Genomic DNA, 25,395 nt, shown 5'->3' with positions numbered 1-25,395 from the left:
ATAAATTCCGGGATATTATTCTTGCATGTTGCACAAAAAGCCTTGGCCCACTATATCTGCTGTATTTCCATTGGAAATATTTTATTGTGCATAATTCATAGTGCTTGGCAGAGCAAGAACAAAGGAAGGTTCTCTTTCCAGAGGGCCAAGTTACAGAGGTCATTGTGAGGGAGGTTGGGTAGGAGGGTCTGTCTCTGTTTGCTTGGGCTGTGGCTTCCCTGTGTCAGACTCTTCTCTCCATAAAGTTGGGGTTAGAAAACAGACAAGCAGCACTCATCAGTGAGCTGAGAAGCAGAAGAAGGGTTGTAGCTCAGTGCTGAAGCATCTGTTTGCATGCAGGAGGCCCCAGGTTGGGCTTAGAGAGACTCCATCCTGAAACCCTGGACAGCTGCTGCCACTCAGTGTAAGCAATATTGAACTAGCTAGACCAATGCTCTGTCTCCATATAAACTTGCTAATTGCACCTCAGACTGGTAAACTACCTGACTTGGGAGCATAAGAAGGTGTTGAGGTTCCACCTGAGTCCATCAGAATTAAGAGGTATCTTTGCTAGCATGGCTAAACTCCTGAAAGTTCCCTCATTTTTGGCCTGAGGTGGGTGGTGGCAGGCAAGTTGACCTGTTGCCTGATTAACTCCAGGGCCACCAGTTCAAGAACCATTGTGGGCTTGTCTCCTGAAAATGGGATCTCAGCTTTTCTCAAGACACAGCCCCCCAGCGGAGCAAGCAAAGCACCCAAATGCTCATCCCAAGGAAGAGCCTTTTGGGGTTCTTCCAGTGCTGTGAAGTGTTTTGAACACTTGAAGGTGCTGAAGCTTATGAACCAGTCGCTTGCATCTTTCATCCAAAGGACAGGATGATATTGTGAGTATGCTATGCAAAACACGCATGCACAAGCAGTCCACAGGAAGTTGCTATGTGGACGCGCTCTTCATTATCCTGCTGTGTCATTCATTGGAAGCAATGGCAATTGTCAGCCTCCTGAACTTCCCTCCTGGCTAAGTTTTATCTGCCATCCCAATAAAGGTCCGTATAGTTAAAGCTATGGTTTTCCCAGTAGTGATGTATGAAAGTGAGAGCTGGACCATAAAGAAGGCTGATCGCCAAAGAATTGATGCTTTTGAATTATGGTGCTGGAGAAGACTCTTGAGAGTCCCATGGACTGCAAGAAGATCAAACCTATCCATTCTTAAGGAAATCAGCCCTGAGTGCTCACTGGAAGGACAGATCCTGAAGCTGAGGCTCCAATACTTTGGACACCTCATGAGAAGAGAAGACTCCCTGGAAAATACCCTGATGTTGGGAAAGATGGCGGGCACAAGGAGAAGGGGACGACAGAGGACAAGATGGCTGGACAGTGTTCTCGAAGCTACCAACATGATTTTGACCAAACTGCGGGAGGCAGTGGAAGACAGGAGTGCCTGGCGTGCTCTGGTCCATGGGGTCACGAAGAGTCGGAAACGACTAAACAACAACCCCTTGAATTGCTGGAAGGGCTCCCCCATTACACTACCTGCAAGTGGGGCAGTGAAACCGACAGCAATTTTCACTCAGCCCTTGTTTCGTAACTCATCAAATTGCTGCTTGCTGGATGCTTCATGGGCTGTTCCCAGATGCCACTCAACTTGCCCATCCAGGTCACCAAGGTAGTTATTGGCAGCACGAACTTTCAAGCATGCAAGCAGCTCCTTCTGCTGATTTCAGTTGTTCCTTTGGAACGGCTTACAGTTCGGAAAATGCTTTAAGCCTTTTGCTGACTCAGGCTCTGGGAAAATGACAGGCATCTTGATAACAGGCTTGATAACGCCTACCTTCTCATACCAGGGTTAGCTGCTTTTTGAGAACAGCTTGACACTACAAACTAGTCTGGTTAAATAAATACTATCATTAGTTGCAATCATATTGGACAAAAAAAGAGGAAAACAAGTCTTTTTAAGTACCATATTATTAGATGCCATTCCTGCTGAAAAAGCTGTTTGTTGGAAAAAGGTAAAATATTTGCCAAGAACTGAGATAAAACAGCTGAACACCTTTCTGGCTGAGGAGGCAAGAGCAGAAGTCTGTAGTAACAGATCTCTCTCTCCCCCCTCCTGCCCCACTTAGCATTGCAGCAAGTGCAGGGAAGTAAAGACTCATATTTCTACCATCAGCACTCTGCTATGTTCCTTCTGGAAGACAGGTGAAGGAACGACTTCAAAGACCTCCAGTACTTCCATGAGCACACATGGAATCTTTTCCTGAAAAAACACCACAAGGGCAAAGGACACTTCGCCCTTGTGCTATTTTTCCAGGGACAGACAACCTCCCCCAGCTCTTTGCTGGAGGAAAGGCACAGGATGCTTCTGGTCCGTCTCTATTTTCTGGTAAGAATTCAATCACATGCTGGCAAATTCAGGGTACCCTGTTCAAGTTGATTTGCAGCTCTTGTGCAGTGAGCCCAGTTCTTCCCACCCCAAACCAGAGGTGGTTTTTGCAATAAGGAAACTGGCACTAGAAAGTGTGGGGCAACTTTTGCTTGACACAAGGTCACCTAGCCTCCAAACAAACAAATCAGAATTAATGCCCAGTAAATAGCTGGCATTGTCCAGCCACCCGGCAAACAAAACAGGATGAACTCACAACAAGCCGGTAGTTTGGAAGTGGCCAGAAATACTCCCATCATTTCCCCAGGAGGGGGGGGTAAATGTCTCGGGGAAGGGGGAGAGAATTTCAGGAGCTATACAGTCTGAACGAAAATGGGCTTTAGAAGCCCTTCTACCTTCCCAGCAGTGTTCTACTTAAAAGCAGAGCGAACTTCCCCAAAGAACTGTGGGGCTACATGCAATTTGTAGTTTTGTCTTCACTTCCCTATGGACGTCTAGCAGCCACACAGCACATTTTCTCAAAAATGAATCCCTTTAGAGTCCCAGCAGAACTTACTCCAAATTAAACGTACATTGCATTGCAGACTTTGAAATCCCTAGTTACTTTGTCTGTTTGTTTGTTTCCAAATTGGTTTAGTTGTGTGATTCCTTGCAAGGTTATCGCGGGAGGATGGAGACAGACACTGCATATTGAAACTGGAATGTCTTGAGTGTGCTTAGGACTCTAGCTTCTGCCAAATTATTCACACAGGTGTTTTCTTTTTTTAAAAAAAGAAGAACACACACCCCACAGAAGGGCTTTTTATTTTTTGTTAGTAGCATTATCATTCATTTAAACTCTTTTTTTATTCTTGCAAAAATTGCCAGGGTATCTTTAAGAGCTACAGGGGATCGGGGGGGGGGGCATCTTCATAAAAAATATTTTATTCTTTTGCATTTGAAGGAGTGAGTTTGAAGCACAGCAGTTATCAGCGCATTGTGACCCTGAATCGGTTGTGACTCAGAGGAGGGAAATGTCTGCTAATGAATAAAGAATACCCCTTTTGAGAGCTCCGCTCCTTCTCAGCATGTGATATCTGACAGAATAGCAGAACAAGATGGTATAGCTCTGGGCATCCCTCTCCATATTTCTGTCAGGGCCACATCAGGATATAGGAACTGTATGAACCAGGCTCACAGCAGCAGTGGCAAAGGAACGCAAAGGCAGCACTGGGTCTCCTGGAGTGAAGCAGAAGGGGGCCTTTAGAGATTCAGATCTTGGACTTCCCTGAGTTGTTGGGTTGTGCTGTTCCGAGGGCTGTGGTGTCTGTCAGAGACTTGGGTTTCAGCCCATCACATGAGCATAAGAAAAGCTATGCAGGATCAGGGCCGTGGCCCATCTAGTCCTGCAACCTTTTTCTCAGCACTCTCCTGTCCTTCAGTTTCCAACTGGAGGATACCATACTGTAGTAGGTATGAGTTACTCGTGCGTAAACTGGTGCCTCTCTAGGCTAATTTGCCTTGTTAAACCTTTCTGACTGTGCAGCCCCTTCTCATAGTGGCTGCCTCAATCGCTGGCAGAATCCGTCAGTGGGCGTTTCTTGAACCTCTTCCAGCATAAAAGTTGTTTGACGCCCAGTCTCCGCCTTCTCTCACTGCGCGGGAGCCTCCTGCGCAGGGAGGGCGTGGGCAGCGGAGGACCTGGGCTCTCCTCACTGATGTCCAGTGAAGAATCCTGGAGCCCTCTCTCCGATTCCCCCATCAGCCCCCCTCTATCCCTGGTGTTGCGCTGAATTGCTTCCCCCTCTACTGGGCTGTTTCTCCCCCTGTTGCTGGGTCCTTCTTCCGCATCATCAGAGAGCCTCCCCTTCGCCTCTCGCTCTGATGTCAGTTCCCTGACACATACCCTCTAACATTCCTCAGACAAAAATAGGGACATGTCTCACTCCCCGCCGACTGACCCTCCTCGACCCCCCCCCCCATTTTTGCCCCCCACAGAGCATTTCCTATCAGAAGAAGGGTGAGTGCCACCAATGGGACACAGTGAACACACCCTCCACCATCCTGAGATGGATCCCAATTTTATTTTATTCTTTGGTATATTTCCAAAAAGAAAAATATACACTAATAAATACATTGATTATTTAATTTATAATCAAATTTAATTTATAATCGCCAAAGAATTGATGCTTTTGAATTATGGTGCTGGAGGAGACTCTTGAGAGTCCCTTGGACTGCAAGAAGATCAAACCTCTCCATTCTGAAGGAAATCAGCCCTGAGTGCTCACTGGAAGGACAGATCGTGAAGCTGAGACTCCAGTACTTTGGCCACCTCATGAGAAGAGAAGACTCCCTGGAAAAGACCCTGATGCTGGGAAAGATGGAGGGCACAAGGTGAAGGGGACAACAGAGGACGAGATGGTTGGACAGTGTTCTCGAGGCTACCATCATAAGTTTGACCAAGCTGCGGGAGGCAGTGGAAGACAGGAGTGCCTGGCGTGCTCTGGTCCATGGGGTCATGAAGAGTCGGACACGACTAAACTAACAACAATAATAAATAAATTTTAGAAAGAGCTGGCACATAGTGTGCAGTTGGGCTGTGGCGATGGCAGCCTTTTCTCCTCCCCACCCCCTGCTCTCTAGCAACTGCTATGAGCTGTCCTATAAGCTCCTATATTCAAGCTAAAGTCGTTCACTTCCAGGGGTTTAAACTGGAGAAGACATTCTGGCTTTTGGTACACCACACACACACACAGTGCTTGAAACCCAGCCCCTGTATATCAGCCCACTCAAGAGGGCTGTCCTAGCAGCACATACCATCAGAAAATGCAGTCAGACCATGGCCTTATATTACCATTCATTTCTGGAATCCAGGAATGTTGATCGACATCTCTTGAACAGATTCTTTTTTGCTCTTCTCCTTTGAAGTATCTAAATCATGTACACAGCCCCGTCACCCGATGGATGCATGGATTTCAAAGTGGTCCTGTTTCATGCTGAGCCAGAAGCCTGGCATCTCAAGCTCTGCTGGAGGGTGTGTTGTATAAAAGGCTTCTATGTGGTAGGAAGGCAAGACTTCTCTTGGTGTTGTTTTGCAATTGCATGGCATATTTCCCCCTCCCTACCCCTGACTGTATTTAAGTATAAAGTAGTTTATAAACCAAGGCTGTGGAATAAGCTGTAAGTTGTAAGGCACAGGTAGTTTCAGGATGCTGTCAGTGGCTCCCGGCTGGTTGCCCAAGAAAGTATAAAGACAAGGAAATGTTTCTTACCGTCCTCCCCCCCCCCCCAATCTTTACAGAGAGAGGCTATAGAACCCAGCCTCTTGGATAATGGCATTGTCCTGAGTGAATCTCCACACCACGTCCCTCCCACTTCTTCATTCATTATCATCATCACCTCCTCTATGGGTGCTCCTAAGTGCCCTCTGTCTTTGAGCTCTTTGCTCTCCTACTTTGAGGCTTACTGGGTTCGGGGAGATGGAGGGTCTGAAATGCTTTCTAATGACGACTTGTCAGCTGAGTGTTGTTCCAACTCTCCCATGATTTCCCAGCTTGCCCCCTCATCTTCCTCTTCGCTGCTACCTCCCTCAAACCCCTGTTGTAAATCTATACTCTCTTCCTCCTCCTCCTCCCTGGAAGGGTCAGGATGGGGAGGTGGTCTCCACCAGTCCTCCTCTGCCCAGTTCCTGACAGGTAAGGAGGTTACTTTCTCACTGTTGGACTGGCAGGCAGTCTTGAGGCCATATTTTCAGTGTCACCACATCTGCTGACCTGTCCCCTGTTGTGTTTAGACCAGGGATCACCAACCCTTTCAGACCAGATGACACATTTTGAATTTTGAGAGAGTGTTGGTGGTGCCAGTCACAAAATGGCTGCCATAGAGTGGGGAGTGGCATAACAAAAAAAATCAGAGAGACAGCTACCAACAACAGCCTTATGCTTACCTTGGGAAGTAAGCTACAGCCCAGTATCCCTGACTGTGGAGATCACACAATATTCATTACACAGAGAGAGGTGTGCTATTAGGAGAGGAAAAAATATACAAGGAAGCCAAATCACACTCGCTCACATTTCATGAAATCACTTAGAAGGTACCTCCACATTTTGCACCATAACTTTCTTCCTTGGGCGCCTGCCCAGTGGCACCAGTCAAACGTTTTCATGGGTGCTATGACCCATGAAATCTGGCAATTTCAGTTCTCTTTTCTCCAGCATTAAGTTCAGTTCTCCACATTTTCATATCAGTTTGTGATTAAAAAAGAAAGTCATAAAAATTCATTATCATTTTACCGCAAATTCTTCCTAATATTTGTGTTTGTGTGCAATTTTGCATAATACACAATTTTGCAAGGCAATCACCTCTAATACACTGCTTTTTTCCTGTTATTTTCAGTGCACATTTTTATGGACACTTCATGCATTTTTGTAGAACTGGAGAACTAGGTTGAAAAATTCAGATAGCTGTGACTTTTGAAACATGACTGGGTTTTGTTTCTCACCCTACCAAGTGTGAATTAAGTGGATTCACCTTTCATTCTGATCTGAATCTAATTTCTTCCCCCCATCCCTGGTTATAAGGTGGTTTAAAGTGGCTAATAAGAGTCTTACCGGCTCCATAAAGCCTCCAGCTGTGGCCCATTTCCTCAGTTTGAGCAATGTATTGCTGTCTGCAAGCTATCCAGGCCTGCTCTGAGCTTGCTTTGTCCCTAAACTATCAGAAACAACCTTACAGTATTGCTCTGCAAAATGCTGTATTTGCTCTGTCAAAACTCCATCCTTTGCCTATTAATGGTTAAGCATAAGTGAGAGATTTCAGCAGTTGACGTATTGTGACAAATTGCACCTGCCCAAATCTCCCTAACTGCACCAATGTACAAAGCAGAGAAAGCCCAGTATGGAAAGGTTTACCCTCTCAAGTCATTCGGTGCAAAAACACTGGCAAAGAAGGCATGTTCTGGCTCAAAGAATTGAGCTGCCTTCAGAACACCAACGTGAAGCTCTTTTCTTTCAAAACTCCCCCATCATGTGAAGCTTTTTGTCTAAATCAGCCACAGCACAATTATGAATGTTGGTTTAGTATATGCCAGAGTCTTCCAACATTGAGAACACCTACTACTGCTTGAACCCTGCATTCTGGTCCCTGGGGGATTGGCACTCCCGGCTACCATTTTTATTTTCCTGAAACCCATGTTTTGGTGAGATGGTGGCCATGGTTGTTTTTAAACCCACAATGATTTAAAAAAAAACCCCACAACCAATCAGGCATTATACTGTACTGCATTTCAGGGAACCTCCAACACAACCTTCTTGACTAAGGAGGTCTTCCACTCAGATGCTTAGCTAGCAAGGGAAGCTAGACTACATCCTACTGAGTTTCTTCCAAACCCTGGTGCCTGCCCTGAAAGTAACCCCCTCAGGGATGGGGGACCTTTGGTGCTCTGGTTGATGCTGGGCCATCATTCGGTCTACACTGAGTAAAAACTATTTGGGTGCAACCCATGACAAATGAACTTGATGTATGTTTCATTTGTTTGAAGAGCGAAAACCTACGGGCCAGTCGAGATATGTATCACAGCAGTTCGTTGTCTGATGTGGCTGGCACCCCAGCGGGCCCCAGTCAGGACGATGTCTTCTGGAGTATATGTCAAAGTGAGGAGCAACCTCCAAAGGTATTGGGAAATTCTTTGGATTGTCCATAGATTAATAAGAGTTTAAAAATATAAAACTTCTTTTCCCAAGTAAACCCAGTCCTTTGTCAGCTGTGGCTAACCTGTGACCTTCCAGATGTTGCTAGACTCTAGCTCCCATCAGCCCCAGCCAACATGGCCAATGGTCAGAGATTATGGGAACTGAATTTTCATTTGTTGTGACTTTCCCTGGGATTGTATGCTGAAGGGTGGGCAATAAACCAAATTAATCATCTCCGTTGTCACCCAGCAACATCTTGAGGACCACGAGTTGGCCAAAGCTGTTCTATATGAAGAAATTCTAAAGTTCATGAAGGTGATTTGCTTATTCTATGTCGTTTAACTTTTGTACACTAGCCAAGGCAAGGGACAAGCCTGTTCGTAGGATTACCATAGGCATTAGGCTTGTGACTATGAGAACAGGTTTTTGGGACAGATGGTCCTTTGGTTTAATCCAGTTGAGATCTTCTTATGAAACCTTGAATTCCTACTCATTGCCCACTAGAAGTCCCTGTGCTCCCCCCCCCTTTTCCCTTTTAAATAAAACCAAACATTGCTCACATATTTTCCATTGGGGTCTTGGGGACTAGGTTTTCTGAATATCAGTAAAATGATTGTGATGGGCTACATTTTTATTACTCTGTGCCAATACTGACTATAGGCAGGTGGCTATGCACTGTTTTATGCATGTGTGTATATAAGAACAGTGAACAGGCATATTTCCTTTGATCCTTAAGGTTCCAGAAAGGACAACCTCAAAAATTTATACCAGAGATCATCTTGGTCACCAGAGTTACCCATCAAGGTAAGCTCCTTGGTGATTCCTCCTTAAACTTACTTTGATATATATCTGTACAAATTCATTGCGGTGTAGCAGGCAGATGCCATCTATGAGCCATTTCCCCCAAATAATCAGGGAACAGTATGGCAAAACTGGCATTCTGCTTTGCTTTCTGAGGCCATCCCACCTGATCACTCCCCAGTGATCCTTTAAATAAATAAATGCATGGATAAGCCTCCTACATTGCTCCACCCTTGTGCACAGGTGTTGCTGCTGATCCAATAATGGTAGCTGCCAGTGGGAGTGGGAGAGGTAGAAAGCATCAGTGTCCCTAAACCACTTGATAGAGACAGAAAGAGTTGAGAGGATTTCGATAGGGACTGGGTAGGTGGAAGAGAGTGGATTCCCCCCCCCCCCCAATTCAGATTGCAATCCAAGCCAGAGAAGAATTGAGGGGTCATGAAGCTCATCTAATATTTGAGTCAAACATTACATGTCCCCAAGAGGCCTATTTCCATGTCTGGGGAGTGGGGAAGTGTCCCTAATATTGTTGCATATTTTAAACTTGAATGCCATTCCAGGAATGCTAAGTTTCCACCTGGATATTATAATAGCTACCGCCTAAGGATATTGTGAGCATTGGTTGGGCTGTTTTTAGAAGTGGCTTTGAGACCCTGGAACAATGTGCAGTGGGAGTTCTCATCGTCAGTTGTTGCTCCCCACACACACACTTTTCTGGTCTTTGTTCTCTACAGCACACAGCAACCATCCCTGGGGGGACCCGCAACGAAAACCAACAACAGCTGCTGCAACTCCAGCAGCAGCAGACAAAAGGAGTCGGCATCTCATCAGAACAAGCGATCGACTTCAGGTAATCCACAGGTCACACTTTTCTCTGTCCACACAAGCAATTATTGTGAGGCACTTCCATTCCCAGTGGGATGATAGCAAGGCCATTCTATTCATAATATAATTTTGCTAAGCACCTCTTGTTTGTTGATACAGGTTTTCTTCTTTGGGATTTTTTAAATAAATAATTCTATATATAGTTTCAGCAACCTGCTATTTCTTTCTAGTATGGGGTGGTGGTGGAAATATGTAAGGGAGGACATGATAAAGGTGTATAAAATTATGCTAAGGAGAAAGAACTTTTGTGATACCAGAACTTGGGGCCATCCAATGAAAGTGACTGTTAAGGGACAAAATGAAGCACTTCTTCACACAGTGCATTGTTAAACAACAGACTCAGATCTCACAAGATGCAGCAGTGGCCACTGGGCTAGCCCTCCCTTGCATGCCTTGAGATTGGATCCTCTTATTTACATGTTTGATATGATTGATGAACTAATATCTCTCTCTATCTCTCTGAAATTTTCTTTTTGGGACATCCAGGGTCATCCAGGCTAAACAGCCACCACCAGTCATACACGAAACCTGGAAATGCATCTCATCAGTTTCATATTTCAGTAGGTTTTATTTTTACTGTAAGCATGTTTTTCAACTATTGCAATTCTTCTTCATCTCCTTCTGAGGATTGTGTTTGTTGCCCTTTAAAGTAAAACACACCCTTAATTGATTGTATGGATTTTTTTGTCTTTTTAATAGATCAGTCATTGGGGCAGTGTGTGGGTGTGTGGGTGTGTAAGTGTGTAACACAGATCAAAAGCAAGCAGCATACTTCATTTGTTTTTTGCCTCTCAGTTGGTGTTTTGAATATTTCAAGATTTAGATCATGAGGCTTCGACTACCATGCAGAGCAAATTAGATTTTATTTTTATTGCTGCAGTGACAAATTATCTTCAAAGAGAGGATTGCAGACAAGGGAACCTTTGATCTATGTGCTTAAAATAAATATCTTGATAAGAATTAGCCACTCTCCCCTTCTAGAGGAAACCAATCATGTGGACATGTAGAGCTGCCTTACACCAAGTTAGCTCTGTGGTGTCCATGATTATTTGCACCAGGTCGCCAGAGTTTCCCAGACCCTCCTGGAGATGCCAAGGATTGAACCCAGGCACTTGATAATGCAAAGCATGTTCTCTACCATTGTGCCATTTTAATTTAGGGTCACCCTACACATGGAAGGGGACGCAGGAGGTGCTGTGGGTTAAACCGCAGAGCCTAGGACTTGCCAATTAGAAGGTTGGTGGTTCAAATCCCCGTGAAGGGGTGAGCTCCTGTTGCTCGGTCCTTGCTCTTGCCAACCTAGCAGTTTGAAAGCACATTAAAGTGCAAGTAGATAAATAGGTACTGCTCCGGCGGGAAGGTAAACGGCATTTCCGTGCACTGCTCTGGTTCACCAGAAGCGGCTTAGTCATGCTGGCCACATGCCCCGGAAGCTGTACGCCGGCTCCCTCGGCCAATAAAGTGAGATGAGCACTGCAACCCCAGAGTTGGCCACAACTGGACCTAATGGTCAGGGGTCCCTTTACCTTTACCTTACACATCGAAGCAACAGACCTATTTGTTTAAATATGGATCTTCTCCAATCACCTATAAAGCAGGGGTTGGGGCAACTAGGTATTGATGTTTTTTGAGCAAAAAAGGTGCCAAGCTCTTCATCCATAGCTGACCTCCCTGCAGCCCAATATTATTCCCTCTGCCTTGGTGGCCTCTAGTATTGTAAGGGAACCTGTCTGGAGGGGGACAACGAGGGTGTGGGGAAGGCAGTGGGGTGATAAGCAGTGGGAACAGTGATGGTTTGGCTAACCTAACCTGTGCATTCATTTTGTTTAAAAACTGGGGAGGCACAAGCTATTTATACGTGATTGGCGCAAGCTGAGTTTTAATAGGTCTACCACCATCATGTATAGCTTGAGCCACTGTGACTTTGCTCAGAATTAGTAAATGGTAAAGGGACCCCTGACCATTAGGTCCAGTTGTGACCGACTCTGGGGTTGCAGCGCTCATCTCGCTTTATTGGGCGAGGGAGCTGGTGTACAGTTTCCATGTGGCCAGCATGACTAAGCCACTTCTGGCGAACCAGAGCAGCGCACGGAAACGCCGTTTACCTTCCCGCCGGAGTGGTACCTGTTTATCTACTTGCACTTTGATGTGCTTTCAAACTGCTAGGTTGGCAGGAGCAGGGACTGAGCAACAGGAGCTTACCCCGTCGCGGGGATTTGAACCGCCAACCTTCTGATTGGCAAGTCCTAGGCTCTGTGGTTTAACCCACAGCACCACCCATGTCCCAGAATTGCTCAAAATTGCACCCCACTTAATCCAGTGGGGCTTTCTGCCCTGGGTTCAAAACTTCCTCCCGAGTGGATTATTCCCTGAGAAGCATCTGGTTCTGCTATGGCAGCCTTCCCTGACTTGGTCTCATGCTGGTGGGAATTGTAGCCCAATTAAGAGGGCACCAGGTTGAGGAAGGTTGCAGTACAATTCTAGAATGATCGCCCTTATTCTAGGACAACCTGAAAGAAAAATTAAACTTGGCTCCTCACATGATGTGAGTTCCAGTGTGGACAGAAGCAATCATTCAAGTTCTTTTTCCAGAGTCCACCCTTTTTTGGCAAGGGGAGAGATGGTGGCAACTTGCTCCAGAAATCATCAGAATATTCATCTTCCAGTGATGAGGTGTGCAGCAGTGACGACGATGACAACGATGGCAATCAGATACGGTTGGCTTTTCTACTCTTTCCTCTGTCCATGCATTATAAATTGAAGATTAGTTAGATTTTCCGTCTCCCTCCATTGTTGTATCAGAGCATAATGCAAGCATGAAGCATAAAGAAACATCCCACAGGTGTTTATATGCATACAGTATGTATAAAAACATAAACACAAACACACGTCCATAATCCAGCAAAAGGTCAGAGACTTCATTAAAAAATACTATTTCATATTGTGTTTCCAGCAGTACAAATGGGCAGATATTTTCTTACATCTTGTTTTACCTATGCATTTTTTAAAAAATCTATTTTTAATTAAAAAAATTATCAAGTTGCCTGCCTTCCCTCATTCTGACCATGTTGCTTAATTTTACCTTATGTGCAAACCCCAACACCCTTTATATTCAGCCCGGGGTTTACAACATACGGTTAAGTGCCCATGATTTTTTAAGGTTATTAGATATTGCTACTGGAGCAACAGTTAGAATATGTATACTTAACTCATCCACTGGTGAGACCAGACCCTTTATATGGACAAATAATACATTTAATGCATCAACCAGAAGTTAATGCACTCTTAGAATTTTAATTTCATTTATTATATACCCCTGGAGCATGAAAAAAAAAAGATACGAACTGTCTCCATAATGGTTGGTCTCATATTGCACTAGGAGAATCGACAAACTTCCATAAAAATTGGGTAGTTAAGGAGGGTAGTTAAGATGCACTTGTTGTAATAATAGTAATAATAATAACAGTAATAATAATAATAATACTTTATTTATACCCTGCCCTCCCCGGCCAGAGCCAGGCTCAGGGCAGCTAACACCAGTAAAATAAAAACATAATGGGGGGCGGCAATTTAAAATACAGGTTAAAATGCAATTTAAAATGCAGCCTCATTTTAAAAGTAGCCCATAGATCAAAACCGTAAGGGGAGAGGAAAACATAAGGATATAAGGGTCAGACTGAGTCCAAACCAAAGGCCAGGCGGAACAGCTCTGTCTTGCAGGCCCTGCAGAAAGATGTCAAGTCCCACAGGGCCCTAGTCTCTTGTGATAGAGTGTTCCACCAAGTCGGGGCCAGTACTGAAAAGGCCCTGGCCCTAGTTGAGACCAATCTAACCACCTTGCGACCTGGGACATCCAAAATGTTGTCATTTGTGGACCTTAAGGTCCTCTGCGGGGCATACCAGGGGCATATCTCTGCAGGGTATTGTAGTTCCAATGTGCCCTATTCCAGTCTAAAGGCTTCTAGTTCTTTCAGTTTAGTGTTCCTGCAAAAACAAGGTGTTATATCATACCAGGAGGGTCCGTGTGACTTTTATTCACATACCGTCTGTCAACACTGACACCAACACTCATTCCTAGCACAATTTTCGCATGACTGTTGGTCTCGGTGGGCTGCATCAAAAAACTAGAAAGCCCTAGGAAGAAACAATCCATATATTTGTGCTTCCCAGTAAAATGCCTGTTCATAACTGAAATGGTGAAAGAATGAGTGACACCATCTGTGGCACATGGTAAACAAACACTTCCCAGCAACAAACATGGAAGGACTTATCCTTTTATGACCATGTTCATACATATTGCAGCCAGAGATTTGAGAGCATGCGTGTCAGTTGCAATTGATAACACCACCTGTGTCTTTTGCCATTTAAGTTAAATGCTAGATTCCGCTTCCCCACCATGGGATCATTTCCTGTTGGATGCATAGGGCTAATACATGCACGGGAAACCTCCAGCCTATGGGCTGGAATAAGCTTGCTAAGGGTCCTGATTTGGCTCACAGTATTGTTTTTCGTCTGGCCAAACCCACCTGTCCCACACTTGCTCCACAAATGCAAAGGGAAGGAATTGGGAACCTTAAAGCATGTTCATGGTTATACTTCGGCAAGCAGAGCTTGCTTTTAAATTTGGCACTGAATGCCAGCCTCAGTGGGACTGCTTCCACTCAAGACCTCCTGCAGAAGGCTGTGTTTGCAGTCAGTGCTGGGTTTAAATTCATGCTGAGACCAATGCCCCACTTTCACTGGGAATCTTTGCAGCCCTAGCTTGAATTCAAGCCCACAGCTGTAAAGTTTCTTCCTTTGCATTCCCAATGTAAACAAAAGCTGGGGTTCATGGAATAATTGGGGGCAGTTTTGAGTACATTCCCAATTCGTCCTTCCAAAGTCTTATTCACCTGATTCCCTATGATGCCAGGTGATTGAGGGGTCACATCTTTCTGGATCCAGTTTCCCACCCCTGGACCAAGAGAAACAAAAGATAAGAACATTGTTCCGGTTCCTTGAAAGCCACTTTTGGTTGATAGGACTGTATATCTTTGGAGCAAATCCTGTTTAACTGCCATTGATCACTGCCCAAATTGCCATGATTGTTTGAAAGCAGGCAGAGCCACTCCAGACTCCATGGGACTCAGGAAGCCCTCGATACCTGATTTCACATCTCAACCATCCAAGATCAGAGGCGATTCATATTGCATTTTTTAAACTAGTGGTTTTATCCAACCTATGTTAGCCATGTCTTTCAGTATGTCTACTCTGAGAATATATTTGATTTTTTTATATATATAAAAAATCATGAATAGTGGTATACAAATATTTGTATAAATCAATAAAAAATTTAAAAGTAAAATGTGAATTTTACTCTTGATGGGCTTGGTGCTGTAGGGAAAGAAAGAAAGGCAAGACACTTGTTCCTATTGAGTAAATTTACTTTATTTTTGTTTAGAATGCATGTGGATTTTTCCTTTTGAGTTTTCCTTTCTTTCTTGCCTGCCCTACCCCATCTCTGTTCACTAATTGGCATTTGTTACTAGGCAACTACCCAGCAATGGAGTGATGGGTTTCTCAAGGGCAAGAGTTCCAGATGAGACTGAACCGAACCTTCGGAGTTCTGTCGTGGATCAGAAGGTAATTCAACCCCCCGTTTCAAAGGGGCACCCTCTGTGCATAGAACTAGAGAGATCAAATTCTGATTGCTAATATTGCAGCCATGCTTGTTGGCATCCATCTGTCTTTGGAGACAATGGAGGGTGAAGTCAAACTGTCAGAAGGTTATAGCGCCTGCACAGTAGCTGTAGACACTGATACAGGAGAGACATGTTTTGTTGCAGCTGGGGCAAATGAAGGCGTCTGGCTGTGCTGCTGCAGATGTGCCATGGCGTTTCTTCTCTCTACACTCCTCGCAGTGGTCATTCCTCCTCTGGTCACTACAAGGGGTGCACAACTTTCCTGTCTCCAGGCACTGTGTTCATCTGCAAGGGATTCCCACATGGCGGGATTGATGTTGCCAGCTTTAATGTCACATTTGCAGACATCTTTGTAACGCAGAGTCGGTCTGCCAATGGACCTAGTGCCTGAAGCCAGCACCCCATAGAGCATGCCCTTGGGGATCCTGCCATCTTCTGTGGTAATATTGCTACTATTACCCTTTGCAAGCATCATACATGGATGGGGTGCTATAGAAACTGGCCCTGGGAAAGTACTAAGGCAGAAAGATAGTGGCTGACCCAAGACAAATTCATTTGACCCATTCTGAATTCCCACAGTCTCCCGTGTAGTTTCTACTGACCCCTAATGTTCCAGGCGAGCTTTGCATCCCATAATAATTTGTAGTTGCTGTCCTCATTGGCTGGAAAGCAGGAAGTGATTGCAGTCATACCTCGGGTTACAGACGCTTCGGGTTACGTGATTTTGGGTTGTGCACTGCACCAAACCTGGAAGTACCGGAACGGGTTACTTCCAGGTTTCGGCGCTTGCACATGTGCAGAAGTGCTAAACCGTGCTATGTGCATGTGCAGAAGCACCGAATCACAACCCATGCATGTGCAGACATGGCGCTGCGGGTTGCGGACACTGCAGGTTGCGAACATGCTTCCCGCATAGATCACGTTCGCAACCCGAGCATCCACTGTACTTCCAGTTTCCTGCATGCTAGTCTGTACATTTGGATTCTATCCCTAATTACTCATACTTTGGAATGAACGTGCTAAACGTGCTAACCATATTTTATCCTTACATTTTATGAGAATTAGAGTAATCAGGTTAAGGGAGGGAATTATGAAAGGCTATTAAACCAGATTAAATGTCTATTAGATCAATGCTTCATTTACACTTCCGTGGCACAGCAAATCATTTAAACCTTGTGTGAGCATGTAGAGAAACTAGCCTTCTGAACTTTTGCTGTTGCTCCACTCACTTTTGACCCTGGCCCCTCACACCACTGGCACCTTGCCCTCAGAAGGAAGTGTGTCCGTCAGGCTGAAATGTGTTCTCATCCCTGACTTGTGAAAACTGGAGTAATCAGATTGAAAAGCTATTTTAAAAATTCATAGAATTGTAGAGTGGGAAGGGACCACAAGGGTCATCTAGTCCAACCCCCTGCAATGCAGAAATCTTTTTGCCCAGCAAGGGACTCAAACCCATGATCCTGTGCTTAAGAGTCTCAGAGGCAGATGTTCCAATGAAAAGAGAGTAGCAGCCAGTTAAGGTGAATCCCTACAAGACAACCTAGGAAAGTATTAAGCCCACAGACCTATATAAATAGGAATTTGCCAGCCAGCAGAATGCCATTGTTGTGTTCCCTGGCTGATTCTGGGTCCCATGGAAAAGAAGGCAGGGCAGGTCAGAAGTTGTAGGACCACAGATAAGTCCAAGTGAGCAACTTGTTCCAGGAAGTCCCAATCTGCTAGGAGCAGACTGAGGCCTTTTCGACCAGACTTACATCCTCCCCTTGTGGTGAAATCCAGAGTCTGACTGCAGGACTTCAAAGCACCCCACCCCCTGACATTATTAGTGGCATCAGGTGACAGGCAAGTGTGTGGCCTCACTCACCTGTCAAATTTGGCCTGTGGAGGGGGGGGGGAGTTCCCCACCCATGGTCTAAATGTATGCTGTGGATGTGACCTAGGTCATAACCACTTATTGCAGAAGATCTCAATTCTTCTAGAAGCACCAATTTCTGAAACAAATTTTGTGGTTGTCAAGAAACCAGCGCTCCTCTGTAACTATCACTTAAGCTTGCTCTTCTGTTTAGCTGTTGTTTGAGAGCGAGGTGGCTCTGCAACATTTGATGATGGGTTACGGACCCCACAAAGCTGAGTTTGTACCTACTTTGTAAATTTAAGGGGATTGTATTATCTCCTCAAAGAGTTGTAGGATTGGAGCTTGGTCAGCATGCCGAGAATTTGGTTAGTGATACTTCCCTTCCCCATCACAGGTCTACAATTTCCAGGGTTTCGAGAATGGCTATTAAGCCAATTTGGCTGTGGTGTAGATAGGGCCTAAAGTCGGGGTGCGTGAAGATTGCCCAAGCCTTCAAAAGGCACCAGTGCATTGAAGCAGAGTTGGGAGCATGACAAGGGGGTGAGGATAGGAGAAGGCATACAAACCTCCTTCCCTTTCTTCTTCTTCCTCCTCCTCCCTGCTCCTATTCCAAGAGCTGAATCTGTAAGAAGGTTTGCAGAACTCAAAAGAGAGGAAGAATTGCAATTCATGTTTTACTTTTGTGGTTTCTTAAGCTAAGCAGGAGGCAAAATGCTTCCTGGCCTCCTTCTCATTTCCACATTTTCCAATTAGCGATTTGGCTTTTGAAACATCAGGCTGTTCCTACTTAAGATTCACGGTTTGCCTGCAAACATACAGGCTGGCACCCGCAGATGCTTAGCTCCAGTCCATTGTTTATCTCTTGTAGCAAACCACACAGAAGACTGGTTTCTATCTTTGGTGCCAGCCATAAAATACATCTCTGTGGGTTATTGCTTCAGCAGAGCTTAGAGGGGGAACGGCTGCGCAAAGGCTATCCGCATCCATCTTGGTTCTTAATGGGAGCCTCATCCTTCCCAAAACTGTCAGGCATTCAAACACTGCAGCCTTCACAGGCATCTGGAGCATTCCAGCTGTCATGGGACCAGAGGACTGGAAGAGGTCAGAGATCACCTACTGGCAGCCAGGTCCATAGCCAGTCATTTCATGGCATGCACTCGCCATAAACAATCCATGTGACAGAGCATTAGAGTTCAGAACATAAGAAGAAGCCTGCTCCTATTGCACATCTTAATTTTAAAAAAGGGCTTTTTAATTAAAATAAGCTTGCACATTGTACATCCTCACAGGTGGCAGTAGGTTAATTACCTACCAGCTGTGCAATTGTCTCTGCATTTGTGCTCATGCACCCACACAGGGTTCTGCCCAACTTGGGGGCCACGGGGAGGCTCATTGGGGCCTAGCCTGCAAGGCCTGTCACAGCCACAGGTAGGCCTGGGGGGCATTGTAGTCGCAGGAAGGCCTGGCGGGTCCTGCCATATTATTATTATTATTATTATTATTATTATTATGGTAAAGGGACCCCAGACCATTAGGTCCAGTCGTGGCCGACTCTGGGGTTGCGGTGCTCATCTCACTTTATTGGCCGAGGGAGCTGGTGTACAGCTTCCAGGTCATGTGGCTAGCATGACTAAGCTGCTCAGAGAGAACAGACACGCTGATGGAGGCTCTGTGTATAGACAGAAGCCTGGAAGCCAATGAAGGTCTTTCAGGACCGGTGTTATATGGTCTCGGCGGCCACTCCCAGTCCCCTGTCTAGCTGCCGCATTCTGGATTAGTTGTAGTTTCTGGGTCAACTTCAAAGGTAGCCCCACATGGAGCGCATGGCAGTAGTCCAAGCGGGAGATAACCAGAGCATGCACCACCTTGGCATGCACCACTACATGGCAGGGAGGGTCTCATCCTGCGTACCAGATGGAGCTGATAAACAGTGGGGTGACAAAATGCAACTCAACGCTGCCTGTGGAACAGAGCAGGGTTGAGCTTCATTGTGACGCGTCCCCTTCCCGGCGACAGGCCAGGCTCTCCCCGCCCATGTCCCGCCCTTGGGGGGGGGCTTCCTTGCCTCATGAGCAGCAGCACATCTTCGAGCACAGCCACACGCACACACTGAGGGGGGCAACATGTGGCGACTCCCAAGTCTATCCCAAGCCATCAGGATAAGGAGGCGAGCTGTGCTGCTTTGCCGGCGGTCTTCCCCCCCTTCTCTCTTCATTTTGACAGCTCAGTGGAGTCTCCCCAGAGGCTCGCCTTGGCACCATCATTACATGTTTCTTTGCCGAGGCCTTTGGCCATTAAATAATCACCAGTGGCCAGCAGGCAGGTGCAAAATGCGCCTGGCTAATTTCAAATACTGGCATGTAGCTTCTGCCCACAAATCAGTTTTGCAAAATGCACAGTGGCAACCAAGACAGGACTCTTTGTCAGCCACAAGAGAACACTTTTAATATAGGCATCGACTTCATACAAGACACGTGTTTTTGGTTTGACTCGTGGTCTAGTTGCACATTTTCCAAGAAAAAAACCTCAAAAAATCTTTTCAGAAATTCACTGAAGTTTCCAGGTGAAATATTTCCTATAGGAGAAACAGATAGAGAGTTATCAGCACTACTCGCTTTCTTCAGAGAGTCTTTCCAAAGATGCATACATGACGTGGCCTGTGCGAGAAGAAGATTCGTTTTAGCCCAGGTCTGTCCTCCTTTGCCAAACCTTGAGCACTGCATTCCTTATCAGCTATAGCTCTGCCTTATCTATTTCTGTACTGCTTCCATGTGATTTTTGATACTGGCTCTCGTAGGAACGCCTCGGTTTTAAGTCAGAGAGTTGGTCTAGAAGTCTGGAGCAGGGTGTTCTCCCCGCTCCATGAAAATTCTCCCTTCTTCCTCTTATCTATTTTATTTGTGGGGAGGGGGCTTCAGCAGCAGCCACAGCAGTGCAGAAGCCATACGGTGCAAGAAAGAAGGAATCCCTGAATGTGTGAATGGTCTGTCACAGACCAAACAACCAGGGACGGGGCTTCAAGAAGCCATTGCAGGAAGTCCCAGGTGAGCAGAGGGCTCTTGGGCTCAAATCCTGTTTGTGGCCAGGGGCGTCCCGATGGGGGGCAGGGGGCGTCTGCCCCAGGTGCCATCCTGAAGGGGGGTGACATTCCGACGCGCCCCCTGCCTGCACCTCCCAAACCCGCAAATCGCGAGCGGCAAAGCAATGAAATCCCCCTGTCCCCTTACCTGTGAGGTGAGAGGCCGTTGTCTCGGCTCCAGTCCCTCCCGGGATGCAGCAGCTCCCAGGCTGAACCTTCTCCTCGCTGCAAAACAAAGGGAGACATCAGCCGGCACCTGGCTCCCAGCCGCGTGAGCCCCAGTCTGGGGCAGGAGGGTGGGGACCTGGGAAGGGGGCATTTCATCCTACCTGATCTTACAAGCTGCCCCACTCTGTCCTCCTCCGTACGGGCGTCTGGGCTCCATCCCAACCGGCCTGGCACAGAGGCAGCAGCCAAAGTCTCCCCCGGCTCAGGAATAACTCTTGAGGTGTTCTTGATGGGGGGGAACCTTGGCTGCTGCTTCTGTGCCAAGTATGGCCGGGAAGGAGCCATGCCCGCACGGGGAACGGATGGAGGGTGAGGCAGGCGAGGATCAGGGGCCGGGAACCATCACGATGGTCTGTTGTTCTTCGTCCAGGGAGCAAGCACTGGAGCCTCTTCCCTTGAGGCATGGTCCTGTGGAGGAAGCAGGAAGCATCTGATGAGAAGGGGCTGGGGTGGATGAAAAATTACTGTCCCATTTTTTATGAACCCCCAAAAGAAGTTCCACAAAGACCCCTTCCTTCTGTCCCAGTACCTGATGTTTGCCATGTCCCTCCAGGGATTTCGCCAGTACGATGTAAACATTGAGGAAAGGCTCCCTCCCTGCAGAGAAACCGGAGGAATCAGCAAGCGCCTGGATCCCAGATGATAGCATCCCTCTGGCACATGAGGGAGGGGGGACACAGGAAGGAAACATTCCTAAAATATGGGGCACTCAGTTGGCATTTCCACTCACCCAAAGTAGGAGCCTTTCCCCCCTCATTCTGGTGGGCCTCTCGCCTAGGGAAAAAACAAGCTCTGTTAGTCTGATTGCTTGGAGTATTTGGAACCAGATAAATATATATATATGATAATATTTATCATTTTCATCTATATATTTAGACATATTTATGAGCCAATTTTGTGCCCCACCCCTCACCTGCACCCCTGGCATGCCTGGACCACAGAGAAACCCTCTCCATAAAACTATAGGGATCTCTAAATCAGGCCTTCCTCCTCCACCCCCAAGATCACTGGGAAACACTTCCCCTGCCGCACAAGGTCACAACATACCTCTGGATTTTTCTGGGTTTCCCTGCACCACAGGGCTGCTGCTGGTTCCCCAAACCAAAGCCCTGCAAAGGAAGAAGGACATTGTATTCTCTAGGGGGGAAGAACAAGCACCCTGCCAGGCTGCCCATGCCCACGTCACCACAGGCTGCCAACCAGCTCCTGCCCGGGCACCTGACCCCTGGCTTGGAAGGAGGGGGGCGAGGTGCTGGGGCGAGATGGGACTGCAACCCCGAACCCAGCCCTGTTTCACTCAGGTCAGTGCCATGACCTCCCTGCACATGTGGGGAATGGATTCCCCATGGAATTTACCTACCACAATCTCCAATGGTTCATTCACTTTTTGTGCCCCTCCTGCCTCCTACATGGTTTGCCTCTGCAGCAGCCTATTATGTCCTAGGAGACAGAAAGGAAAAATAAAAAAACAGAGGAAAAGGTTTGTTTCCTGCTTGGCAGGGGGTTGGACTCGATGGCCCTTGTGGTCTCTTCCAACTCTATGATTCTATGATTCTATGTTACAGGTGGGAAATATAAAAGTTATGATGCTGGAAGATGAGCTCCTCAGGTCGGAAGGCGTCCAACAAGCTACTGAGGAAGAGCGGAGGACAAGGACAAGTAGATTCAGAACTGATGAAGCGGCTGGGCCAAAGCCGAAAGGTCGCTCACTTGCGGATATGTCTGGAAGCGAAAGGAAAGTCCAGTGCTGTAAAGAAAAATATTGCATAGGAACCTGGAATGTAAGAACCATGAACCTTGGTAAGCTGGATGTGGTCAAAAATGAGATGGCAAGAATAAATATTGACATCCTGGGCACCAGTGAACTAAAATGGATGGGAATGGGCGAATTCAGTTCGGATGACCATCATATCTACTACTGTGGGCAAGAATCCCGCAAAAGAAATGGAGTGGCGCTCATAGTCAACAAAAGAGTGGTGAAAGCTGTACTGGGATGCAATCTCAAAAATGATAGAATGATCTCGATACGAATCCAAGGCAGACCAATTCTATGAAGACTTACAACACCTTATAGAAATGACACCAAAGAAGGATGTCCTTCTCACTATAGGGGATTGGAATGCTAAAGTAGGGAGTCAAGAGATAAAAGGAACAACTGGCAAGTTTGGCCTTGGAGTTCAAAACAAAGCAGGGCAAAGGCTAATAGAGTTCTGCGAAGAGAACAAGCTGGTCATCACAAACACTCTTTTCCATCAACACAAGAGACGACTCTACACGTGGACATCACCAGATGGGCAGCATCGAAATCATATTGATTATATTTTATGCAGCCAAAGATGGAGAAGCTCTATACAGTCAGCAAAAAACAAGACCTGGAGCTAACTGTGGCTCAGATCATCAGCGTCTTATAGCAAAATTCAAGCTTAAACTGAAGAAAGTAGGAAAAACCACTGGGCCGGTAAGATACAATTGTGGCGATCACACAGGGTCCCCGGACGTTCGACAGTCTATTGATCCCTGTGCCACCACTGTGATTGCCTCTTCACTGCCACCAACCCATTTCTCCCGGGTACACACGGAGTCCAGACAGTTGTTAACATTAACAAATAATCAAGTTTATTTGTATAAGCATGAACAAGTAACAACTTCATACTGATTATTCCAACTATGTGACTCCACCTAACAATTCCTCTCACTCTCTCACAATACAGCTCGACCAACCCACAGACTTATCCTCCCTCTTACTTCTCCAACTCCCAACCCTCAACTGACAACTAACTTCCACACACCTCCAACTCTAACTTTTACTCCTCCCCTTGCGTTCCCACTGGCCAATCACATCACACTCATTTAACCCTTTCCTTATGACCCACCTAGGAGGCAAACGCCACATAAATCTAAATCAAATCCCTTATGAATACACAGTGGAAGTGAGGAACAGGTTTAAGGATTTAGATTTGCTGGACAGAGTGCCTGAAGAACTATGGATGGAGGCTCGTAACATTATACAGGAGGCAGCAACTAAAACCATCCCAATGAAAAGGAAATGCAAGAAAGCAAAGTGGCTGTCCAACGTGGCCTTACAAATAGCGGGGGAGAGAAGGCAAGCAAAATGCGAGGGAGATAGAGAAAAATACAGGAAATTGAATGCAGATTTCCAAAAAATAGCAAGGAGAGATAAGAAGGCCTTCTTAAACGAGCAATGCAAAGAAATAGAGGAAAACAACAGAATGGGAAGAACCAGAGATCTGTTCAAGAAAATTGGAGATATGAAAGGAACGTTTCATTCAAAGATTACCATAATAAAGGACAAAAGTGGTAAGGACCAAACAGAAGCAGAAGACATCAAGAAGAGGTGGCAAGAATACACAGAGGAATTATACCAGAAAGATATGGATGTCTCGTACACCCCAGGTGTGGTTTGCTGACCTTGAGCCAGACATCCTGGAGAGTGAAGTCAAATGGGCCTTAGAAAGCACTGCTAATAACAAGGCCAGTGGAAGTGATGATAATCCAGCTGAACGATTTAAAATTTTAAAAGATGATGCTGTTAAGGTGCTACACTCAATATGACAGTAAGTTTGGAAAACTCAGCAGTGGCCAGAGGATTGGAGAAGATCAGTCTACATCCCAAGCCGAAAGAAGGGCAGTGCCAAAGAATGCTCCAACTATTGCACTCATTTCACACGCTAGCAAGGTTATGCTTAAAATTCTACAAGGCAGGCTTAAGCTATATGTGGACCGGGAACAAAAACAAAAAATCATTCCAATGACAAGGAAATGCAAGAAGGGGAAGAAATGAAGGTAGTGAGAGATTTTACTTTCTTGGGCTCCATGATCACTGCAGATGGTGACAGCAGCCACGAAATTAAAAGACGCCTGCTTCTTGGGAGAAAAGCAAAGACAAACCTAGACAGCATCTTAAAAAGCAGAGACATCACCTTGCTGACAAAGGTCCATATAGTTAAAGCTATGGTTTTCCCAGTAGTGATGTATGGAAGTGAGAGCTGGACCATAAAGAAGGCTGATCGCCAAAGAATGGATGCTTTTGAATTATGGTGCTGGAGGAGACTCTTGAGAGTCCCATGAACTGTAAGAAGATCAAACCTCTCCATTCTGAAGGAAATCAGCCCTGAGTGCTCACTGGAAGGACAGATCGTGAAGCTGAGGCTCCAATACTTTGGCCACCTCATGAGAAGAAAAGACTCCCTGGAAAAGACCCTGGTGCTGGGAAAGATGGAGGGCACAAGGAGAAGGGGGTGACAGAGGACGAGATGGTGGGACAGTATTCTCAAAGCTACCAACATGAGTTTGACCAAACTGCGGGAGACAGTGGAAGATAGGAGTGCCTGGAGTCCATGGGGTCACGAAGAGGCGGACACGACTAAACGACTAAACAACAACAAGTTGCTTTGGGAGACGATAATCAGGCATAGCCCAGTTCTGTGAATCTTGGAGGGGGGTGAGGCATCTGGGTTTTAGCAAAACAGTGGTACCTCGGGTTAAGAACTTAATTCGTTCTGGATGTCCATTCTTAACCTGAAACTGTTCTTAACACTTTAGCTAATGGGGCCTCCGCTGCCGCCGCGCAATTTCTGTCCTCATCCTGAAGCAGAGTTCTTAACCTGAGGTACTATTTCTGTACAAGCCAAGCCCTGGCTCCATGGCTCACCTGAGTTAAGAGAATTCTCTTGCCTCCAAGTTGGGAGAGACCCCCTTTTTCAGCATTGAACGGCCACATGCTGAGAGGAATGGCGGCTGTGCTGCTGCTTCTAAGTCCAGCTCAGCTTCAGCCCCCCCCTCATGCCCCCTTCTAGAACCAACCGCTCTCAACC

The 25,395-nt window shown here is 46.2% G+C and overlaps 1 protein-coding gene and 1 long non-coding RNA gene across 3 annotated transcripts in view; one reads left to right on the top strand and one right to left on the bottom strand.

The window, feature by feature from the left end:
• Nucleotides 1-25,395, top strand: part of NRK (Nik related kinase) — a 124,605-nt gene that overhangs the window by 57,855 nt on the left and 41,355 nt on the right. Inside the window, exons 16-21 of the mRNA XM_082207177.1 lie at nucleotides 7,881-8,012; nucleotides 8,768-8,835; nucleotides 9,567-9,682; nucleotides 10,204-10,277; nucleotides 12,310-12,434; nucleotides 15,246-15,339. Coding sequence (XP_082063303.1) covers nucleotides 7,881-8,012; nucleotides 8,768-8,835; nucleotides 9,567-9,682; nucleotides 10,204-10,277; nucleotides 12,310-12,434; nucleotides 15,246-15,339 — 609 coding nt within the window. The remainder of the gene's footprint in view (nucleotides 1-7,880; nucleotides 8,013-8,767; nucleotides 8,836-9,566; nucleotides 9,683-10,203; nucleotides 10,278-12,309; nucleotides 12,435-15,245; nucleotides 15,340-25,395) is intronic.
• LOC309523464 lies at nucleotides 19,671-22,002 on the bottom strand. 2 transcript variants are annotated; one of them, XR_014215357.1, is made up of 5 exons: nucleotides 21,921-22,002; nucleotides 21,608-21,669; nucleotides 21,291-21,334; nucleotides 20,481-21,157; nucleotides 19,671-19,828 (listed from the first exon to the last, which is right to left on the bottom strand). It is a non-coding gene; the product is annotated as an uncharacterized lncRNA (long non-coding RNA). The 2 variants fall into 2 exon arrangements; XR_014215358.1 differs by lacking the exons at nucleotides 21,291-21,334; nucleotides 21,608-21,669; nucleotides 21,921-22,002 and having other exon boundaries at nucleotides 20,481-20,557; nucleotides 20,662-21,181.

The sequence above is a fragment of the Podarcis vaucheri genome (genome assembly GCF_965113315.1).
Source record: "Podarcis vaucheri genome assembly, chromosome: Z".
Taxonomy (NCBI): Eukaryota; Metazoa; Chordata; class Lepidosauria; order Squamata; family Lacertidae; genus Podarcis; species Podarcis vaucheri.
The sequence above is the reverse complement of the archived record's forward strand: the minus strand, read 5'-3'. Positions and strand labels throughout refer to the sequence as shown.